This window comes from Cryptotermes secundus, unplaced genomic scaffold, assembly GCF_002891405.2.
Source record: "Cryptotermes secundus unplaced genomic scaffold, Csec_1.0 scaffold1924, whole genome shotgun sequence".
Taxonomy (NCBI): domain Eukaryota; kingdom Metazoa; phylum Arthropoda; class Insecta; order Blattodea; family Kalotermitidae; genus Cryptotermes; species Cryptotermes secundus.
The window spans coordinates 44,880-66,843 of record NW_019737430.1 but is presented as its reverse complement, the minus strand read 5'-3'; the positions used below and the strand labels follow the sequence as shown (position 1 = coordinate 66,843).

At 38.2% G+C, this 21,964-nt stretch overlaps 1 protein-coding gene and 1 long non-coding RNA gene across 3 annotated transcripts in view; one reads left to right on the top strand and one right to left on the bottom strand.

Annotated features, from left to right (window-relative positions):
- The first annotated feature begins 900 nt into the window (after window positions 1-900).
- Window positions 901-4,369, top strand: LOC111870452. The gene is made up of 2 exons (XR_002843852.2): window positions 901-1,106; window positions 3,308-4,369. It is a non-coding gene; the product is annotated as an uncharacterized LOC111870452 (long non-coding RNA).
- The window catches only part of LOC111870451 (coronin-6), a 40,976-nt gene continuing 22,695 nt past the window's right edge, over window positions 3,684-21,964 (bottom strand). For both annotated transcript variants that reach the window (XM_033753851.1, XM_023862756.2), the window contains exons 7-9: window positions 18,885-19,091; window positions 16,485-16,754; window positions 3,684-8,260 (exon numbers count right to left, since the gene is read on the bottom strand). In XM_033753851.1, the coding sequence (XP_033609742.1) occupies window positions 8,003-8,260; window positions 16,485-16,754; window positions 18,885-19,091 (735 nt within the window). In that variant the 3' untranslated portion in view covers window positions 3,684-8,002. The remainder of the gene's footprint in view (window positions 8,261-16,484; window positions 16,755-18,884; window positions 19,092-21,964) is intronic.

Below are 21,964 nucleotides of genomic sequence, written 5' to 3'. Positions count from 1 at the left end.
CTGCAGCTATTCATTAATCCATGCTTTAATAATATATACCACAAAATTTGTAATATCATTAGTTTGATATTTCGTAAAATATTTTCTTTATAAATTATGTAATAAATTAGGGCCATTCGCGGAAATACGCTGAAGCGTTTCTATTCCCGATATTTTGCAGTTCTCTTTTCATCAGTATACACGTATGTACATAACATCATATTTGACTTGTAAATTCCACTATAAGATTATTATAATATTGAACTATAGTAGGCTTTGCGGTATTTCTTTCCTGGCCTTATCTAACCCATATTCGTTCAAAGTTCTCTCTACACTGCGTGGAGAACAACAGAACTGGGGCATGTTTAAACTTTTTCTCCCACAGCTAATTTGAAAACTGAACCAGCTCTGAAATTTTTCTTTACAATTAGAAATTTGTTCCGGAATGCCTATAGTAGGAATTTTCTGTTTCCACGAATGGTCCTAACTGCAAATGTTTCAGGTGTGGGGACCTCCCACATTCTATCACACAACTTCGCCAGTCTAACCGACAACAGACAACCCCCACCTCCCACAACGTAACGGGACGTGGCGACATTTATACATCGCATTTTGCAGCCTGGCTCTCTAGACGCTCTAGACACTAACACAAGCGTTATTCAATCAGTGCCCACAATCGCAGCTCCATCGCCAACTAGTCCGCGCGCCGCCTAGCGGCATAAGTATGAAGCTGCAGGCCTCGAACACGCCAGCAGGTGTGGATATACTGCCAGAGCCACTACAAACTACAATCACCGCACCGACTGCACCGACGGCACCGACTCTGCCACTGCTCGCGCTGTCGACAGCCTACTCTTCCGGCGCACGCATTGTGGCCCCGCTAGCCAGACTCGCTACCGGTCGAAGAGTTGTGACGGTTGTGACGGTTGTGACCGTTGAGGAAGAATGAGTTGTAGTCAGTAGGTGGCTGGTGTTATTGTGTTACCCATTTCAGATCAATTTTAGTCATTCATAAACGATATGCAGTACCCAAAATGCAGTGGAAATTCTTCTGTCGATCCACATCACGTGGATTTGATGAAACTTGCCGATCTCGCCGGATTATCGGTGAAACCGCAAATTCTAAGGTTAGTACTCTGTGGACTTCGAAATGTGTGTTTTGTATCCAGACTTTTGACATACATTAGCGGTGTTAGAAAATTCAGTTTCTTGTATGTAATCTGTGAGATTTAGATCACGGTAGTAGATGAGATTCCGAAAGTAACCACTTATCAGGATCATGCATCAGTCGTAAGGGGAAAAAGTACCAAAGAATTCTAACCTACCAATCTTTCAAACCTAATACAAAAATTAGACAAACACTACCTGTCCAACTATACATTATATATTGTTTCTGATGGTGCCTCAAGTCACTATGGCCTGTATGATTTATTAACGTATTGTTGCCTTATTTAAATCAGAAAATCTGTAGAGATGCAAAGAAGTGGATCAATTTCTGATGGATCCCATTACTTGATAGCTATCATGGCAGCCGCTGGGAGTGTTAAGTGCAAGTACGCTGTAAGAAATATGGAAAACTTTAAGGAAAATGTTAATTCACCATGCTTGTGCTGTGTAAAATTAAATGACAAATTGCAGAGGGCTGTAAGTGAATTGAAATTGGTGGTGGAAATAGTGAAATTTTTAAAAGCTCAAGAGCAATTATTCTATAGGGTAGACAATATTGAGTATACACCTGTTAAAAAGATAAATACAGTGACTAATGCAAATAGTGATGCATCTTATTTATCAGACTGGAAAATTGTTTCTCAGTATAAAAGACATGCAAAAATTGACCATATTCACATACAGAATTTAAGATTCCAACAGTGGTAAATCATTATGCAGTTTTAGAGAACCTAAAAGAAGAAAACTTAGCACCTTATTAACATAACATCAAATGAAAACTAAAGGTTAAGCAATTACAGACAAAGACTCTATCTGCAGCTAATATAGTCATGATATTTTGTGATAGCCATGCAAGAGGATGTACTGCAAACTTGTTACAAGAATGCGGTAAATATTTTGAGGTTATGGGAATGTGATGCTTGGTGCAGGACTCCTGAATTTAACACAAGCCGCCAACAAGGAAATCAGTGGATTCAATTGTAAGGATCATGTTGTCATCTGGGGGTGGATCAAACAATATTAATAAAAATGAGTCCTCCACAAAGGTTTAAAACTTGTCACAAATTTTGCCCTACAGCACCAACATACTAATATTATACTTGTTCCTGCTCTGCATAGACATGATCTGGAAAAGTCTTCTTGTATTAACAATTAAATTAAGACTTTTAACAGAAAATTAGGCAAAATGACCAATATTATGTTGCACATAAAATTGCTTAACCTATATTTGGATAAAAAAAAATTACCCATCATGGGATGCATTTGAATATATATATAACTGAACAGCTAAATAGACAGGATAATATCTTTATGCTACCATGGACTAAGGACAATAAGCATCCCATTTCTTTGATGGAAACTGAGGTCTCTGACAGTGTATGGTCAACAGAATTAATGTTAAATAAAGTGAGAGTATCTGAAAGATTTAAAAAACCACCTGTAACAAGATCTAAACCAAAAATTGGGAATGAGAGTTTACACAAAATTAGTAATGATAATGGAGTTAGAGTAGTAAACTTTGCCACACCCAAAAATCTTACTGTCAAAAGTACAATGTTCCCACATTGTAACATTCATAAATCTATTTGGACACATCCTGATGGGATAACACACAACCAAACTGACCATATGTTGCTAGGAAATGGCATGGTAAAGCCAGAAGGAAAGAGACTACTAGGAAGACCAAGACATAGGTGGGTGGATAATAATAAAATGGATCTTAGAGGGATGGGATGGGCTGGAGTCGATTGATCTGGCTCAGGATAGGGACCAGCGGAGGGCTCCTGTGAACACGGTAATGAACCTTCGGGATCCATAAAATGCTGGGAAGTTCATGAGTAGCTGCACAATTGGCGGCTTCTCAAGAAGGGCTCAACTCCATACTTAATACTAGAAATGCAAAAATACCTCTTAAAGAATGAAGAGCAAGTTACTTTAAAGTGGTAATTTTTCTTTGTGTGTGTGTGTGTGTGTGTGTGTGTGCAATTAGAGTGATGTGGCTTTCTTCTTTGAATGACAGTTCCACCAACTATAAAATTATACCAGACAAGTGCTCTGTTGTAGCCAAAATAACAAGAGAAAGAAGCATGTTGTATGTATGATAAATTAAAAATCACACACACAAACATGATAATGATGAAAGTTGTTTTAAATATTTCAGTATTCTGATAGAAATGCTGGGAATGAATATTCATCCAAGTTCTCTGCATTCCTTGCTAAAGGATATCAGCAATTGCCACGGGAAGGAAAGAATATCACGGACAGATGCCAGACCAAAATCAAAACGGCCATCACAAAAACCTACAGATGGTAAAAGCAAAACCTGATCTGGGATATATCAATGGAAGGGCTATAAATTTAACAGTCATGCATAAATATGTACAGAGATCTTGGATTTATTTGTTTAGATACAAGGAAAAATATACAACAAAGACTGAGTGCACTAAATCACATAGGGAGGACAGAATATTTAAGTACAATTAATTTAAATCCAAAACTGAATTTAAATGTAAACTGTACATATTATATATCCCATGTATTTTATCACCCTAAATCAAGGCACCTTTAATTAAAATACACTTGTAAGTATTGACATTTTGTACTTGAAATATTTTGCACAGTTCTGGAGAATGCTCTGAAAGAGGGACTAATTATGAGGGTGCACAATTAATAATAAAATGCATTGAGCTTTTCTTTCAATATGTGTTTCACTGTTTCCTACGAGGTTTTCCAGTTGATGTTCACAACAAAATATCAATATAAACAAATGACAAAAATTAGTTATAAAAAGTTAGTATTTTTAACATAACAGTTTTTGTTTCAATCATATATTAAAAGAAACACTAAGATATATATATATATAAATTAATTAAATTACAATCACGTACGTTTCATAAAATCCGTATAGACTTGCAGTGAACATTTCTCATTGTCTCTCTTAAGATTTTTGATTGAGTGACAATGCATGTCATGGACTCCACAAGAGTTGACCAGATTGTTTTGGTATAGGCAGCATAGTAACTTATACACAATTACACTTAGAAAATATGTCAGAGTTATTCTTTACATTTTATACAAGAAATTTTAAAACAAATTTATCATATAACTCAATCTCTTGTGCGCTTAAGCAAACTGTTTTGTCCACACAATAAGATTATGAATCATCACAGACCTAAGACTGGTTGATATTCAAGGACATTTTGTTATAAAACATTAGTGGGGACATCACTATTTACTAGTCAGTTTAACAAAATAGTTACAAGCATAATGCAGCACTGAGCACCTGAAGAGTAACACATTAAATTTCATCAGTATGCTTAACTAAACGACTAGCTTTCCACACATAGCTGTTTGCAGTCATGCAGATGGTGCCTCGCCTAAATGTAACAAAGACCATCACTTGATGACTATACCTTCCAAACCTAAAATAACTTGTCCTAAACAACGTCATACAGTGGTATTTTATATAATATAGCCTACAAAAGTGTGATGGTAACATAGCCATTGTTAGAAGTCTATAGTAATTCTGTATTATTTACGCTTTAGCGCTAAAGTTTGTAACACAATGTCTATATGAAAACCAGTTTCACAGTACAGCTACTGTATGAATCTTGTTTCTGACTGATGGCACTACACAGAAGCAGAGAAACTGTCATCCTCAGTTTCTCATAGGCTGGTGTGAACTGCCCCATTTGACATCATGAGATAAATGGGTAGCATGTCTGGAACAGTGCAGCCAACAAGAAAACAAAAGTGGAAGAGGAAGTGGGGGTCTAAAAATGATCCACCCCTTTCTAGGGCAATCTAAAACCTCCTAAGCCTACCCCCTTTACCTTCTTTTCTATTACTGCTTTCCCGTCATTCCAGACATCTTAGTTATTTCATCTTCCTTTGGAGTGAGTCCAGCCATTAAAGGTGTATTTTGGAATGGCAATAAGGAATTAAATTATTTAGAAAGAAATTATGAGTAGATTTAAGGAATACCTGATGCCCATCAGTTTAGTATCTTTGTTTTCTGTTCTGCTATCTAAAAATGTAAGGATTAAAATATATAAAAACTTCAATTCTCCCTGTATTTTGTAAAGTTGTGAAACATAATCTTTTACGTTAGGGAAGGAACACAGAATGAGGATGTTTAAGAATACTTGGACCTAAGAAAGAAGAGACAAGAGGCTGGATAAAACTATATAATGAAGAGTTTCATAATCTGCACTTTTCAAGAAACATAATTAGGATGATCAGATAAAGATGGATGAGACAGTTAGGGCATGTAACACATTTGAAACCATAAATGAATACAGACTGAACGGAAGAGACCTACTGAAGACCCAAGCATAGATCAGAGGTTTACATTAAAATGGATGTTGAAGAAACAGGGTGGAAATGTGTAGACTGGCTTTATCTGGCCCAGGCTAAGGGCCTGTGGTAGGTAATGAATCACTGGGTGCCATGAAATATGGAGGAATTATCCAGAGGGATTAGATTGGCATGGCATGCAGTATGCATGGCTGACATGAGAAATGCATATAAAATGTTGATCATGATACTGAGGGGAACAGGCCACTTGGAAGACCTAGTCCTATATGGGAAGATAATATTGAAATGGATCTTAAAGATACTTGATTTTGGATTGTGGACTGGATTAAAATTTGTCAGGATAGGGAAGAGACTCTGCACTGTGAAGCTATTTTTTCCTGACCTACTTTCCACTGCCTGTCACTCAACAAATCAAATAGAGTAGGCTCAGCTTGCCCATGTGTCTGCACTATTTCGGAAGGGGCCGCTGGATACTGCCAACAGTAAGGATCTCTAAAATGTCAGCAATACAGCCTACTTTTACAGTGTCATCATATAGAAGCAGAACCCACATTAGTGCTGAACTGTTGTGAAAGCCTGAAATCTTCTATAAAACAGCTATTATGTTTCCAATTTAAATCTGAATACTTTAAGGGTACCTTTGTCAACTAATGCTGGACACAACAATAAAGTTGGTAACAAACTAACAATGCAGTATTTTATAATGCCACAGCTGTGGCGTCAGTAGTTCTCTGTTGTGCCTGCAACTGATAGCAAAACTTCACTAAATTCTATCCCTGTTAAACTATGCATTATATCAGAAAGCAACATTTTGCATCATGTATAAAATGTGCACACAAAATCAAGCTATCAGTCAGCTTTGTGTATTAAAAAGAGATCTTGTTAAATAACACCACAAAAAGGGCCAAATCATTGGGTGTCTTTGACACAACAGACTTGACATGAATTCTTACCTTGTTTAATTCAGTTAAGTCCCTCTTATTTAATGGCTCACTTAATAACAGTAACATAGTAGCATCACTTTAATATGTACATGATAAGAGTGCTGATGCAGCCATAATAATGGATACAATGATTCCTCTGAAAGGAATCTATACAATATAGTAGCATATTTCTAACAGGTTATAATACAATGTAACAATGAAGGCATCATGTGTATAAAAATATCATTAGCAATTGGTTATTCACAGTAATGAAATATCTGAACTGAAAAGATTTTCTGATATGACCCTTTGAAGCATGAAAAATGGATGTCTATTTTCAGGTTTCTCCTAATGAATGACATGCATGATTTTTCTGCTTCATACAGATAAGAACTGAAATAGTGTTCCCTGATCACACAAGATAAGATAAACATGTTTCTGAAGAAGTCCAATTTGGAACTGGTCTAAGAATTTTGGATAGCAAAATCAAATAGCTAAAGGAAGTAACTGACATACACAAACCATGCTTTTTAAGTCAACCTGGTGCTTAATTGGAGGAGTTAGACCCTGCTGTAATATTATCCCTTTCCATTCCTGCAATGTGGAAGGTTGACCTCTCAAACACTACAATAACAATTCTTACTTGAAATCTGAACAAACGTTATGAAATAATACAGCCCATGATTTATGCTGCTACTGAGTTGGTCATATCAACCATGATGAATTTTAGAGCCCCTTATATCTGTATTTTGTATACGAAGTGATGGCAGCATGTTAAACCACCTGCATTTTCTCCATTGGGATTATATATAGTATGTTATACAGTGTTTATATTTAACTGTGCAGTGTCTTGTAAACTGAACTGCTGTATAATGAAAATACTGAAACCTAAACCAACAGCAGCTGCTGTAGTAATTACTGGCAAAAGCAAAGTACAGAGACTGGAGTAGTTATGAAAATAAGGCACCTTCTAAGAACCACAAAATGCAGGTATTCTACAGAACATCTAAAATCCAAACATATAAAAGTTGCCATAGTTAAAAACTAACCGTAACAAATTTTGTAGTCTTTTTTTACAACATATTAAATCCTCATATTACATGAAAATTTGAATGCAGTGCCATCACCTCATATGTTTTGTACACTATAAATGTACAGATGAAGAAGAGTTATTATGAGGTATCCCATAGTTCTTCTAAGAGCACAACATGCTAACAGTCTTACTAGGAAGCCCTTAGTCATAGTTGATCTGAATACTAGGTAACATGTGAGCAGCACTAAATAGTTTCCGAGTTTAGCAACACGGAAGTGAGCAAAAGAAAGATGCATGTTTAGCACCTCCAAGTTAAGTCTGAGAAATAAGGACAATTTCCTCCATAGTATAATTATGTGGAGGAAATAACCTTCTTGGCACAGCCATGCTGTAAAAGTACCAGGACTTTGGGTAGAACAATAAAATGACATTTGAATGTCCTATAACAAATGAACACAGAACTTACATGTTCTTGGACATTAAAGTATCAAGCTTCTTCCCACATATTGCCTGGGTATTGACATAACAGGCCAGATTCAATCAAGATACCTGATTTCTGACCAGTGTTTAAGGATGGTTAACATTAAACTTCGTCAGGTGCTAATTCTTGGGATAGGGCCATAGGAGGAGAGGTATGGGTATTGTTGAGGGTCTCCAACGTTCCTCGGGGTGGTTGGCCTACTCCAAGGCCATCTCCCACTCGTCCTTCCTCTCCCCCATCATTCCCTGGAGCGGGTGCTGCACTCAAGCGAGCCTCAAGGGCTCTAATGCGACATTCATGTTTCACAATCACAGCTTTAAGTTTTCTGATTTCTTCATGAAACTCCTCCAGGAATTTATCCTGAAATCATATGAATGTGAATAAATAATGATAATAATCACTTTTTTTTGTAGTTCAAATGTATATTAATTTCATTTCATATTGTGCGTACAGACCTGCTGCTAAGCAATGAGTCTGTAAACTGCGGCTGTTGGTAGGTAACAACCACAACAACAGAACAACAGGTTTTTCAACCTATTTCTAAGCAATGGCTCAGTAAACAAGTTCCTGCAGAAATGAACACGCACAACAATAGAAGAGTGGTGTCTCGATGTGGTCATCCATGCCAATAAGTTATCTTGAAGACAAGTTGATCAGTTCAGTTGAACCCAATGCCTGGGGGTATAACTGGGCCACCCTGTTCCTGGGGGATATAAATATGCGGACCTGGCCCTCCAGGTTGGGGGAGTCTCGAATCAGAGTAAAATATGGTCATGGGCCTGCAGGACTCGGACCTGAGAATGACTGCGCCGACAAGGGTCAGCAGGAACTGTAAATGGCACACCAGTCCTCTCATCAGAAAAAGCAACATTAACAAACCGATAGTTGTCTGACGGCAATAAATATCTGGTTGTAAGCCCCAGATGTGTGCTTTATTCCAAGACAAACTGGCCGACCGACCATCAGTCGTAACATGACTTTGACTTTGACACTTCAGTTGAGTGAAGTGAAGTCAGTTGGTGAGTGAGAAAGTTCAGTTGCAGAATATTTGCTGGACAGTAATGATGTGAGCACAGAAGCTGAAGAATCTCAATTGCTGAGATCTCTTGCCAGGAAATAACTAGTGAAAGCAAACAGAAGACAAAGTGTGGAGCTCAGCAATAGCACTGTAATTACTTGTAGTTCTGAGTGCTGTGTATAAGGGTGTCAATAAAGTCAGTATCCAATCCGTACCCTGTCTACATTCACACTCTTAAATCGTGACAGTATATTTTAAACACTTAAAAAAATCACATTTAAAGCAACTCTGTGTCAAAACTAACCCTTTAGAGCATAGGGGTTACTGTATGTACTACATGCTTCAGCATTAAAAAAATCTGGCCCACACAGTTTAAATGTTTATGTGTTTTATATGATTCTCTGAATGAATAGTGATTAGGTCTCTAAGCAGAATTATCTGGTTGGTTTTTGTAATGGAGACATGCAAGGTGTGTTCAAAAAGTTCCCATAATTTGCTCTACTTAGAGCTTCAGGAATACAAAAAAGTCGGGAGGGGCGAGGTTGTAGAATGGTAAGAATTGAGTATCTTGCCAAGAACTATCTACTCATAATTGACAACGCTGTGTAAGCTGGCATTATCGTGATGGAGGAACCAGCATCTTGTAGTCCACATTTTAGGTCGCTTCTTTCCATATCACATCGCACAAACATCTCAGAACCAGCAGATAACAATCTTGATTACCTGACCTTCAGGAGTGAATTCAGAATGCACAATGCCTCGATGATAAAAAAAACAAGCAGCACTGCTTTCACTCATGAGTGCACCTGTCGTGATTTCTTGGGATGAAGGACTGTTGTTTGGTTTCAACATCATAACCATAAATCTATGTCTTGTCACTGGTAATGACATTTTTCAAAAGATTTTTGTCATTTGATCTCTGGAGGAGATCATCATTCAAGAGTCTTTGCACAAATTTTGCGAAAACCAGTGCATTCCTAAATCTTGTTAAAATTTTGTGTCATGAACCAATGGATATTCCAGCTTCTTCTGCAACTTCTCAGACGGTCAGTCGACAATTTCCACAGATTTTTTTTGCCTGGGCAATCAGGGTTTCAAATCCTGAAGCTGAAGGTGGGTCAGATCACACACTGTCATAAGTTCTTCCATTCTTTAATCGGTTGACTCGAGACATCATCACCGTAAGCTTCATGCAACATGTGGGTTTCTACACCTGTTTCCCTACTTTGAAACAGAATTTAACACAAATTCCTTGCTCCTTTACCGACTCCATACTGAATGTGACAACACAATCAAAACCGGTTATAAAAACTAAACCAGATGTCCACTACTTGGAACAAATTGGCATGTGTAACTAATGGTCAGGTTGCAAGTTCACTCAAACACCTGATGTGACTGATGCTCTGCTGCTCTGTGCCCTCATTTCTGGAACTTTTGAACAAACCTCATAGTATGACTCCTGTGAGGGAGGAACTGTGTGTTCAAATATTAGTTAAAAGAAACTGATGCTTCAAAGGGTTGAAGTCAGTCTGTCACAAATTTTCTTCCAATGATTGAAGTTTTCAAAATAAACTTACAGTGTACATATCCTTCACAGGAATGTTGTACTCTAGTAAATAATACCAATGCTTATATGAGGTGCTATCACAAAGTTCCCAGATTAGGTCAAAAAAGAAATGCTGGTTCAATTTACTCAATTTTGGCTGCCATTTCCTTCAAAATAGTCTCCTTGGGAAAATATACAGTGATCCAATCGTTTTTCCCACGCTTCAAAAGCACCGTGGAAGTCCTTAATGCTGTCAAGTACCGCTTGCAATTCCTTTTGGATGTCAGACACTATTTCAAAACGTCGTCCCTCCAGTTTCATTTTGGGAAACAAAGTGAAATCACAGCAGGGTAAGTTCGGCACATGGGGAGGATGGGGAACGATAACCACATTGCTGTTAGTCACAAATCTGTGGTTTTCAGGTATATGTGGGTGGGCGCATTATCAATTTGAAGGAGCCAGTTGTGGCTGCGCCAAAGTTCCGGTCCTTTTCATCGCACATTTTATCTCAAGCATCTGAAAACATCACAATAAAATCAGAGCTAACCGTAGTGTTAGAGGGAACAAATTCATGGTGAACAATCCCCTTTACATAAAAACAACAATGAGCATGCTCTTTGTGGAACTCTGGATATGCTGAACCTTTTTATGCTCTTGGTGAGTGTGGGCTCTTCCACTGCGATGATTGTTGCTTGTTTCTGGATCATAACCATATATCCAACTTTCATCACCTGTTATGATCCTAGAGACAAAAAGTGGGTTCTTGTTAGCCTTCTCTTGTAGTTCAAGACACGTTTTTGTTCTGCTACTTTTGATCATCTGTCAAGAGTCGGGGAACAAACTTTGCAGCAATGCACCACATGTTCTCAGTAACTGATCCCAGCAGTGTCTGCAAGCTCATGGATTGTTCAGCAACAGTCTTTGTGGATGAGTTCTCAAATTTTTTCACCACTTTCTGTCGTTTTACTTGTGCTTGGTCATCATCTTCAACAGACACTTGACCGGCCTTGAAACGTGAATGCCATTCAAAAACTGCTGTCTGGCTTAAAAAATTTGTCCAAAAGCCTCACGAAGCATTTCAAAGGTTTTGGTAGCAGATTTACCGAGCTTCACACAAAACTTGATGCAGACACATTGCTCAATTTTGCCACCCATCCAGACAAATGAAACAGGAAGTAAAAAAAAAGGTCTTGTAAAAACAATGCATGTTCACATCACAGTGTCAGGTGGCAGACTGATGCAAAATTTCTGAAGTGTGACCTTGGCCTCCTCTCTGATCTTTCTTCGAGGCAGTTACAACAGTAACAGTCTGGGAACTTTCCAATAGAACCTTGTACACTGAGGAATATGCAGTGTTTACAATTTCTCATATAAAATTATGAACCTGAAACAAAATACAAATACAGTGGATGCTGATTATTGTGATCACTACAGGACACAGCTTAACAGATAACAATAACTGATGAAACAAAGATGCAGCATTTCAACATTGTACATTGACTCAGAGGAGAAATGTGTACATAAAGAAGTGGATGTGGACAAAAAGAAAACATTAAAATCAAGCAATATAAAATATCTCAAGTTTACTGTTCACTATTTCGTCAAGAAAGTCATCAATAAAAATGAAACTGTCATACTGTTTCTAGAAATGCAAACACACCATTACAAACAGAAAATATTAAAATAAAAAATTTGACATTTTTTTAAAGATGATTGTGTGTTGTCTTTTATGAGACCATTCACATTCATGTCAGCTCAGGAACTAACCAGGATATTACATAATCACCGCCACTGCACATGCAATAAGGCAGAAAAGAAATAAAAAAACTGAAGTGTTGATTACAGTAAATGTTGTCTTTTTCTATGTATTTGTATATGTCTGACTGGGAATTCATAGACGTGATAACAGCACATGCATGAAAACATTACACAAGATTACAATAGTCAGCATCCACTGTATAATGGATAATGTTATTGCATATCACCTGAAAGCCTCAATTTTTTTTCTGGAATTCAGTATATCTCTTACTGATGCAAGATGGATTAGTTTCTCTTTCCTTAGAAGAGTTTATTTTCCATGATGTATTGCCAAAATCACAGAATGTGAATGGTATTATGATATCATGGCTGCCTATGACTTTCAATAGTTTCCCATGAAATGAATCCAGAAATCACTGACATGCCAAGTATCTAAACTTGGGTAAAATACCGTTTGTTGTAGCAGTACTACACTGCAGCTAATGTAAGGTTAAATACTTTAGTATTTACTCATTACTGGCCCTAGGCACAGATTGAAGGATGATGTTAATACAGGTTACAGAAACAGGATGGGACGATATGGATTGAATTCATTTGGCTCAAGACAGAGAGCAATGGCAAGCCCTTGTGAATGCAGTGATGAACCTTTGGGTTCCATAAAATTCTGGGAATTTCTTAGTAAAAAAAAGTAAAGTAAAACCATCCCTGTAACAGGCCGTGAAGGCCCATACGGTTGTGAGATGTTGAGGGTCCCACATTATCTAGACACTCTGCTCAAAGATGGTGGTAAGGTTGTCAGCCTTATGCGCTGGCCGCACTTTACTCCCCAAGAAAATTATTTAATTAATTCCTAGTACTCATTTCTGTTAGAGGCTGAGTTGACCCCAGGACCATAGTGCAGCTGGAAGGATTAGGTCAATTGAAGAAAATCCAATGACCTCATCGGGACTTGAACCCGCAACCTTCCGGCTTGTAGAATAGCCCCTCAACCAACTACATTACCGCATACCCCCGGGAATTTCTTAGTAAACTGAGGAACTATTAGCTTCTCAAGATGGACTCTATTCCATGAAGTTAGTTACTATTGGATACTCAGAAAACTGTGTGTAAGGGAATTGAAGTAGGGGCCATTCTCCTCCACATCTATTGTATTTCTCCCTTGAAGAAAATTCTTTTTTTCTCTCTGCTGCTGTTCCAGCTTAACCTTTCTATGACCCATTCTGTGAATTATTCATACCTTAATCCCTACAGCTAGAACTTGATTTACTACAGCAATTATTAATGTGCACTGATGATGCTAATTTAATAGGTAGGAACATACATGCATTATGAAAAACAAGGTAATTCTCTAAACAAATAGGAAGAATGTTAATTGAGAAAATATAGCTAGGAAAAGGCAAGTGTACATTTACGTCCCATAACCAGGAACAGCGTTGAGTCACAATACAAGGTCATCAAAAAAGAACTCCCTACTTCTAAAGTTTAATATCACATTTAATTTAAGACATAATGATGGGCTTTAATCTGAAGTGTTCAACAAGTCACAAACTTTGCATTCATTTCCCACTGCAAATGTGCAGATGCATATACACTCATCTCTCTCTGTTGTAAAACTGTGTGCCTGTAGCAATCAGTACAGTGGTGTTCATTCAGGAGGAAGCCAAATGCATCATATAGTTGGCTGAATTCAATATGATTGTTCACCACACTTTTTGACATACATATAGGAAAATGCCTCCAAGCACAAAATAAATTTTCCACTGATTTACTCTATGAAAGCAAACAAGCATATTGAGGCAAAAAATACCAGGAAGAACATGGGCTTCAGAAGAGATGTTGTACACATATGAGTATCATGTGTACAGGGTTCAAAGAAATCTAATGCTCATCAGAATATCCTGCTGGTATACCTGAAACCAGTATCCAGAATGTGTTGCATAAGTGTCTGAGATTACATGGTTACTAAATTACAATGAAACATGAACTCAGAAGACACTTAATCTTCTAAAGTGAGTCAAATTTGCAGATTTCAAGTTAAATGAAATTAAACTGACAAATATTTTGTAAAATTTCACATTAATAAAAAAAAAGTAAAGCTACCCCTGTAACAGGCCGTGGAGGCCATAGGGTTGTGAGATGTTGAGGTTCCCACATTTTCTAGACAGTTGGCTCATAGATGGTGGCAAGGTTGTCAGCCCTACGCAAGAATATTCCTGGTACTCATTTCTGTTAGAGGCTGAGTCAATCCCAGGGCCATAGTGCAGCTGGAAGGATTAGGTCAATTGAAAAAATCAAACGACCTCATCGGGATTTTAACCTGCAACCTTCCGGCTTATAGCATAGTGCCTCAACCAACTACACTAGCGCATGCCCCGATTTGACATTAATGACTCTGTTAATTGCCACAACTGTTGAATCTGGGTAGCAGAACAGCCACAGGGAAGTTTTTAAGTATGCATACGTGATACAGACTTCCAAATGACAGTGTGGTAGTAACCAGACATGCTTTGTCATACCTGGGAAGCAAATGAATACTACTACCTGAATGTCTGAAGTGCTACAAATGGCACTCACATTGAGACCTATTAAGGATGTCAAAAAAACTTGAGTTCTCCAGATATTTAAAAAAATACTTTGTTCTGTTTCATATTTCAGAGTTACTGCATCTTGAAATTAGGGAAATTCTTTCTTGATTACCCTACATACGAAGTGTGTTCAGGAAATAACGGGAATTTTAAAATTTCGCGGGTTTGGAGAGTCCAATTGTCAAAATTTTTTTTTATTATGTTGGTATACATGCCCCTGAAGTACAATAAAATTTTCAGCTGTATTCATTGCTTACTTTGTCTGTGGCAGCCGCTAAGGTTAGACGTGTTTTTATGAGCTTGGCGATTTTCGTTTGTTAAAAGAAATGGATCAAAGAATTTGTATCAAATTTTGCGTAAAAAATGAAATAAAGTGTTACAAAGTGTGTGAAATGTTAACAAAGGCCTATGGTGAGTCTGTTATGAGTAAAACAAGAGTTTACGAGTGGTATAAGCGTTTCCAAGATGGCCGTGAAGACGTTGCAGATGACGAGCGCCCCGGACGCCCCAGCACATCAACAACCGATGAAAACGTGGAAAAAGTGAAAGCAATGATTATGAATGATCGCCGAATCACAATCAGAGAAGTTTGCGTGAGGCAATCCGAAAAAAACGCCCGGATTTGTGGAAAAACAATTCATGGCTTTTGCACCACGATAATGCACCTGCTCACACTTCGTTGCTTGTTCGTGAATTCTTGGCCAAAAACAATACTGTAACGATGCCCCAGCCTCCATATTCGCCAGACATGGCTCCGTGTGACTTTTTCCTATTTCCAAAAATAAAGAGAACCTTAAAGGGCCGTCGTTTTACAAGCATAGATGACATTAAAAGCGCATCGCTGAAAGAGCTAAAGGCTATCCCAAAAATCGAGTTTGAGAAGTGTTTCGATGATTGGAAGAAGCGCTGGCGTAAGTGCATAATATCGAATGGGGACTATTTTGAAGGCGACAACATTAATGTAGACGAATGAATAAATATTTTTTCCAAAATACGGAAATTCCCGTCATTTTTTGAACACACCACGTATGAGCTGCTAATAAACTACAACTTTTCTGACATTTTATATGGATGTGAAACTTGATCACTCTGAGGGAAAACTGAGACTGGGAATGTATAAGAACAAAGTGTGAATGCTTGAACCTAAGTGAGGTGGGGTGACAGTAATCACAACTTCCAGGTTTCATAAGAACAAGGAAATTTCTGCATGAGATTTGAGGTTCTCATAGCGTATCAGAATTATACAAGTATCTTGTGGGGTCTGATGCTGTATAGCCTGGTACAGTTGGTAATCCCAGGAGATCATAATCTTAAGGTAATTTCTTGATAATACGAACAACCATCAATTACTCGTGCTTGAGGAAGACCCTGTACGACAGAATCAATTACTTACAAAATCCATTCTTTACTCATTTTCCAGTGACACCCGTATTTGTTTCTCGATGATCCTCAGAAGGCTTCAATTATGAACTTACAATTCTTAATATTCAAAGCTCCCTCACAAGGAAATAATACACATTTGTTATGGGCAGAACAGAATATGCCTATGCAATCTGCACAAGTGAATAAATGAGAGTAAACATCTAAGAGTTTCAGTTTTGAGTAATGGGGAAGCAAACTGACTATTTAATAAAGAAAAATTCCCAACCAATTTTAATATTTAATGAAATAACTCACAGGTAACTGTACTGTAGCAGCTACAGCTGCAGGTCCTGCAGATATTCCTGTGCTCCCTGAACCACCCCGTGATCCTTTGGGAGGCATCTTGTCTAGGACATTGGATCGCCGACTCACTTTCAGATCAGACTTTTGCGTGGATGGGACATAACCTTCACGTAAGGATATGAGAACTGGTTCTGCATCTTTCCCTGCAATCCATTCTTCTGCAGAGATGGCTGGCTGATCCCCTGCAGTGTCGGGGTATAAATCTTCTTGGAACAGTTCTGACTGTAAATTATCAAAACCTTTATGTTATTACAAGACTTCATATACAGGAAAGAAGTTTTAAAGTGAATGAGTATCTGCTGTATAAAATTCCTCTGTATAGTGTACAAATTAAAAAAAAACTTATCAAATTATCCTTCACAAGTAGCGAAGAATGTGTTTGGCCATGAAATATGAAGTTTAATTTCTGAGATGATCTAGGTCAGGATAATTAATGGCAGACCATACATAATAATATTGTGACATGATGCCTGAAAGCCAGAACAGTGGAGCCAGATCGGAAGTCCACTGCTAGGCAATGTTAGACATAGAATAATCCATTTGCTGGTGAATGGTTCAGTAAGCATGTTCCCGTGGCAACAGATAAAACAGAATAATAGAGGAATCGTTTGAGATGGTGATCTATATTCAGGTCACCAGTAAGTTAATTCAGTCAGGAGAGTTCAGTCATTTGGCATTCGTAAGGGAGTCATTCATAAGACAGTCGTCGCTCAAGTCAGTCACAGTGGAACAGAAGACATTCATAGTTCAGTAAGGAATGGAGCAAGTCTTCGACAGTCATTGATTATGAGCTGTTATAATTGATTGTAATTATAATAGAATAAATGCAATCCAGAACCTGCTATATTCGTCACGCAAACCCCTCATATGTGACAATATTGATATTCTTCTGGTTCATTCACATTTTAATACTGAAATAACTTACAGAAAACAAGTAGATCATTTGAAAGGTGTAGGTACTGTACAGAGTTTCAGTGCGAAGAAAATGTGACAACACTGTGACTTCAAGACATGTTCTGGGTGGCAATTACCTCATAACTTTCTGATGTAACAAAGAGTCATTTGCATAGTCAAGAAATAACATGTTCAGTATGGCAGTGACTGAGGTGACTGGTTAGATCTTTTGTCTTCAGGTCTGATTTCCATTACTCTTTCAATGAGGTATATGATTCAAGAGTAAGTTTTCATAACAAGGCTACAGGCTGGATGGCCAAGATACCAAGTTTCAATTCCTTCCAAGGGCAATATTATTTGGGGGAGGGGGGATCCAGGGTGCATTTTAATTACACTACACTGAAATTTTCATAAAATTTGGTGTACTGAAACATTTTTCACAAAGACATGGGAGTTGGTGGGGGATTGGCAACATTCTCATTGTGCTGGGTAGTTCATTATTCTGGCATTTGTTTCACATCCCTTTAAATAGATACATCTAAAAGAATTTGATTTGTTTCATTCTGGTCCATCACACTAATAATAGTACGAAAACTTAAATAGTTCCATCCAGTGTGACTGGTTAAGATTTTTTTTTTTTATTTCAATTATTCATGCCCTTAGATGTTTTGGTCTTCATAGACCATCTTCAGAGGGACACCTTTACATCAATACAGTTAGAAGCCACCATTACAGTGCATGTTCTAAAATTTAGAAAAAAAAATATATATATATACAATATAAATAATATATAATGTATATAACATAATAATATATAATGTTTCCTCTGGAGACAGAACAAACCGGAAGGGCAGGTAGAAGTACCCAGACGATGAAGAAGACGGAAGATGTTGGATGATCTTGGAGACAGAAGAGGATATTTTAATTGAAGGAGAAAGCTTGAGATCACATTAAGTGGAGGAACTGTTTTGGAAGAGACTGTGGACCTGTTGTCTGACAGATTACTGATGAATGAATGAGTGAATAATTGGGTGTAAAATATAGTCTTTACAATTACAGCGGCTTTTCCAATATATTAAAATATTTATCGTTAGTTTGATAAGATTATATTAGAATTCGTAAATCCAGCTGGGTTGTGTCATCCCTCTTATTATTTCTTTTTGACGGGGACTGAATATGTGCCACCTTGTCGTTCTCGAGAAGAGGGTTCTTTAATGTTGTACTGTATGTGTTTGTGGCCCAATTGTATATTATTTATATTGTATGTATATATTTTAACTTTTAGAACATGTACTAATAGTGGCTTCTAACTGTACTGATGTAAAGGTGTCCCTCTGAAGATGGTCTCTGAAGACCGAAACATGTAAGGGCGTGAATAATTGAAATAAAAAAAATCTTAACCAGTCACACTGGACGGAACTATTTAATTTTTCATAACATCTAAAAGAGATTACATACCTTCCTTGGCACTGTCATAGTAATAACTTGACAAAGACCAGAGTTGTTAAGCCTGTAGAAACGTGTTATTTCACAACTGTTGACATCACAACCCCTCTTGGGCATCATACCAATGCCCCTCTGAGGATCTGGTGTTTGGAACGTGTTGATATAGTGCACAAAAGGTGGTTCTGCTGTGATTTCAAAATAACGAATTACACTATCACCCTAGAACAGATAGAAAATAATTGAAAGGATTGCTACTGTATGACTACAGGCAAGTGAAACTGTCAGTCTTCATAAAAATACACATAACTCTCCCATAATCATACACTATGCACAAAAAAGGTCCTCCATAAAGTTAAAATTTGAGGAATTAACTTTTGAACTGAATTATATATTTAAACTAAAGTGTATGTAAATGTATCATATCTTGCTGGAAACAAGCCTTCAGTCAACTAGTGCCCCAAAAGAGCCCTTCTAAGATATGACTTGCCTAATTCTCTTTCCCATTTATATATTTTTGGTATATTTAATGACATTGTCAGCAACTCACACTCTACAGAAACTTTCGCTAATCTGGAGTAACAGGGAAGAGGTCATCCAGATTAAGCGATAATCCAGACTGGTGAAGCAAAAGGTGACCCTAAAAGACAAAAGAGCTTAGAATACAAATAAATAGAAAATATAATGATATAAATAGTACTGATGAAAATAAATAAAAAATATCACTGTAGAGCCTTTATTTAAAAACTACAAGGTGGTTCAAATATGACCAGGACTGATTTTTTTTAAAACAATAATTGACAAACACTTACTTGCACATGTCAGTCTTCAACATACTCCCCTCCAGAGTCAACACATTTTTTCCAATGTTCTGGAAGCATCCTGATGCCCTTTTCAAAAAAGGCTTGTGGTTGGTGGCGCATCCACTCCTGAACATTCTGGATGACAGCATTGTTCACACACCGCATGCCTTGGAAGTCTGATTTGAGCCTTCCAAACAGGTAGAAATCACCTGGGGCCAAATCGGGACTGTACAGCAGATGTGTCAGAAGGTTCCATTTAATTTCCGGAGGGTTTCCATTGTTTTGGGGGTATGGGGGCGTGCATTGTCTTGAAGAAAGACTACCCGCTTTCCACCTGTCTTCTGCTTGGATTGGAGCTTTTCCTTCATGTCTGTTGCCAAGAGGTCTGAGTAATATGCTGCATTGACTGTTCTGGCATCTGTCAGAAAGTCCCTGAAGAACGATGCCATCACTTTTCCTGCCGAACAGCTCCTCCATGCTCTCTTGGGTTTGGGAGAACTGGTATGCCGCCACTCACGTAATGACTATTGGGGCTCAAGAATGAAGTAGTGCACCCACATTTCATTGGTGGTCACTATAGACTTCAAAAATGCATCACCTTCATCTTCAAACTGCTGTAGGAGACTACTGGCACCTTGCACGCACACCATTTTGTTCATGTCCGTCAAAGTGCGTGGTACCCACCGTGCATTCACCTTACGATAGTGTAGGTGGTATTTCACAATGTCTTCTACACTACCAACACTGATGGACAGCATTGCTCCAAGTTCCTCTATAGTGATATGCCTATTCTCACAAATAAGTGCATCTGCACGATCAATGTTTGGCTCGGTGATGGATGTTCGAGGCCGACGATCATGCGGTTCATTCTCCATGCGCTGTCTGCCCTCTCTGAAGCACTTACACCACTCAAACACAAGGATCCGTGAGAGACACTCTTCCCCATACTGTTGTTGGAGTCTGTGGTGAATTTCAGCGGACGGGACGTTTTCTCCAACGAGGAATTTGATCACAATGCGTTGTTCCACGCTCCGCGGTACCTTCTGTTCACTCATCACTCTAGCAACTTCCAGACAGGACTGAACAGGTTCTAACCCTAACAGGAGGGAGGGTGGAGGTTGTGGCTTCACTCTCTCAAGATCACACAACTGCTGCGCAGTGTGGCTTGTTTACATGCAAATCAGTCCTGGTCATATTTGAACCACCTTGTATAAAAAGGCAATACATTTATTTGCTGATACAAGACTCAGAAGTTGTATTTGTTTTTATCATAGTAATGCTGGTTTAAAGAAACTGTAAAGTTTTGTCTGAACAGACAAGTGACTTATCTGCCTTTTTTTTATTGCTAGTGGGGTGGGACTAAGTCCCTTGTACTGCGGCCACTTCTGGCCTATTGTACCAGCCCCAGATGATAGGTGAGGGTGATTGTGGAGCAATTGGTGTAGTGAAGTCTGGCAGGGAAAACCGAAGTACTCAGAGAAAACCTGCCCCAGCGCCACTTTGTCCACCACAAATCCAACTTGACCAGACCCGGGATCGAACCTGGGCCACCATGGTGGAAAGCCAGTGACTGACCGCTTGAGCTATGGCACGGCCTATCTGCCTTCCTAAATGCCATGTGTCTTTTAAAGTATGTACTCAGCTGTGAACAAGGGCACGCGGTAGCATAGTTGGTTGAGGCACTATGCACTGTGTTCAAGTCCCGATGAGGTCATTGGATTTTTTCAATTGACCTAATCCTTCCAGCAGCACTATGGCCCTGGGCTCAACTCAGCCTCTAACAGAAATGAGTACCAGGAATATTCTTGGAATGTTCTTGGGGCTAAAGGACAGCCAGCACGTAGGGCTCACAACCTTGCCATCATCTACGAGCCGATTGTCTAGAAAATGTGGAAACCTCAACATCTCACAATCCTATGGACCTCCATGGCCTGTTACAGGGATACCTTTACTTACTTACTCAACTGTGAACAGCACTACTCATTTTTTCATATTTTGATCTGGATTATCGAGGGTTTACTGTATAGTGTTGAATGATAAAATGAGCAATGACTTGGTAAGAATGTGAAGGAATTAGATCTGAAATACTATTCTGACATTTTCATGAAGGAACTGAGGAAAACCACAAAAGCAATCTGGTTTCCAGTGTCTGGATTAACATATGAACCCAGAACTTCCCAAATACAAAGCAGGAGTGCTATCCACTTGACTATGTTGTTCAGTCCCCAGTGACAGTTAATGCTAATCTAATATGTATACAACATGCTAACAGAGATTCAATTTTATTTTCAT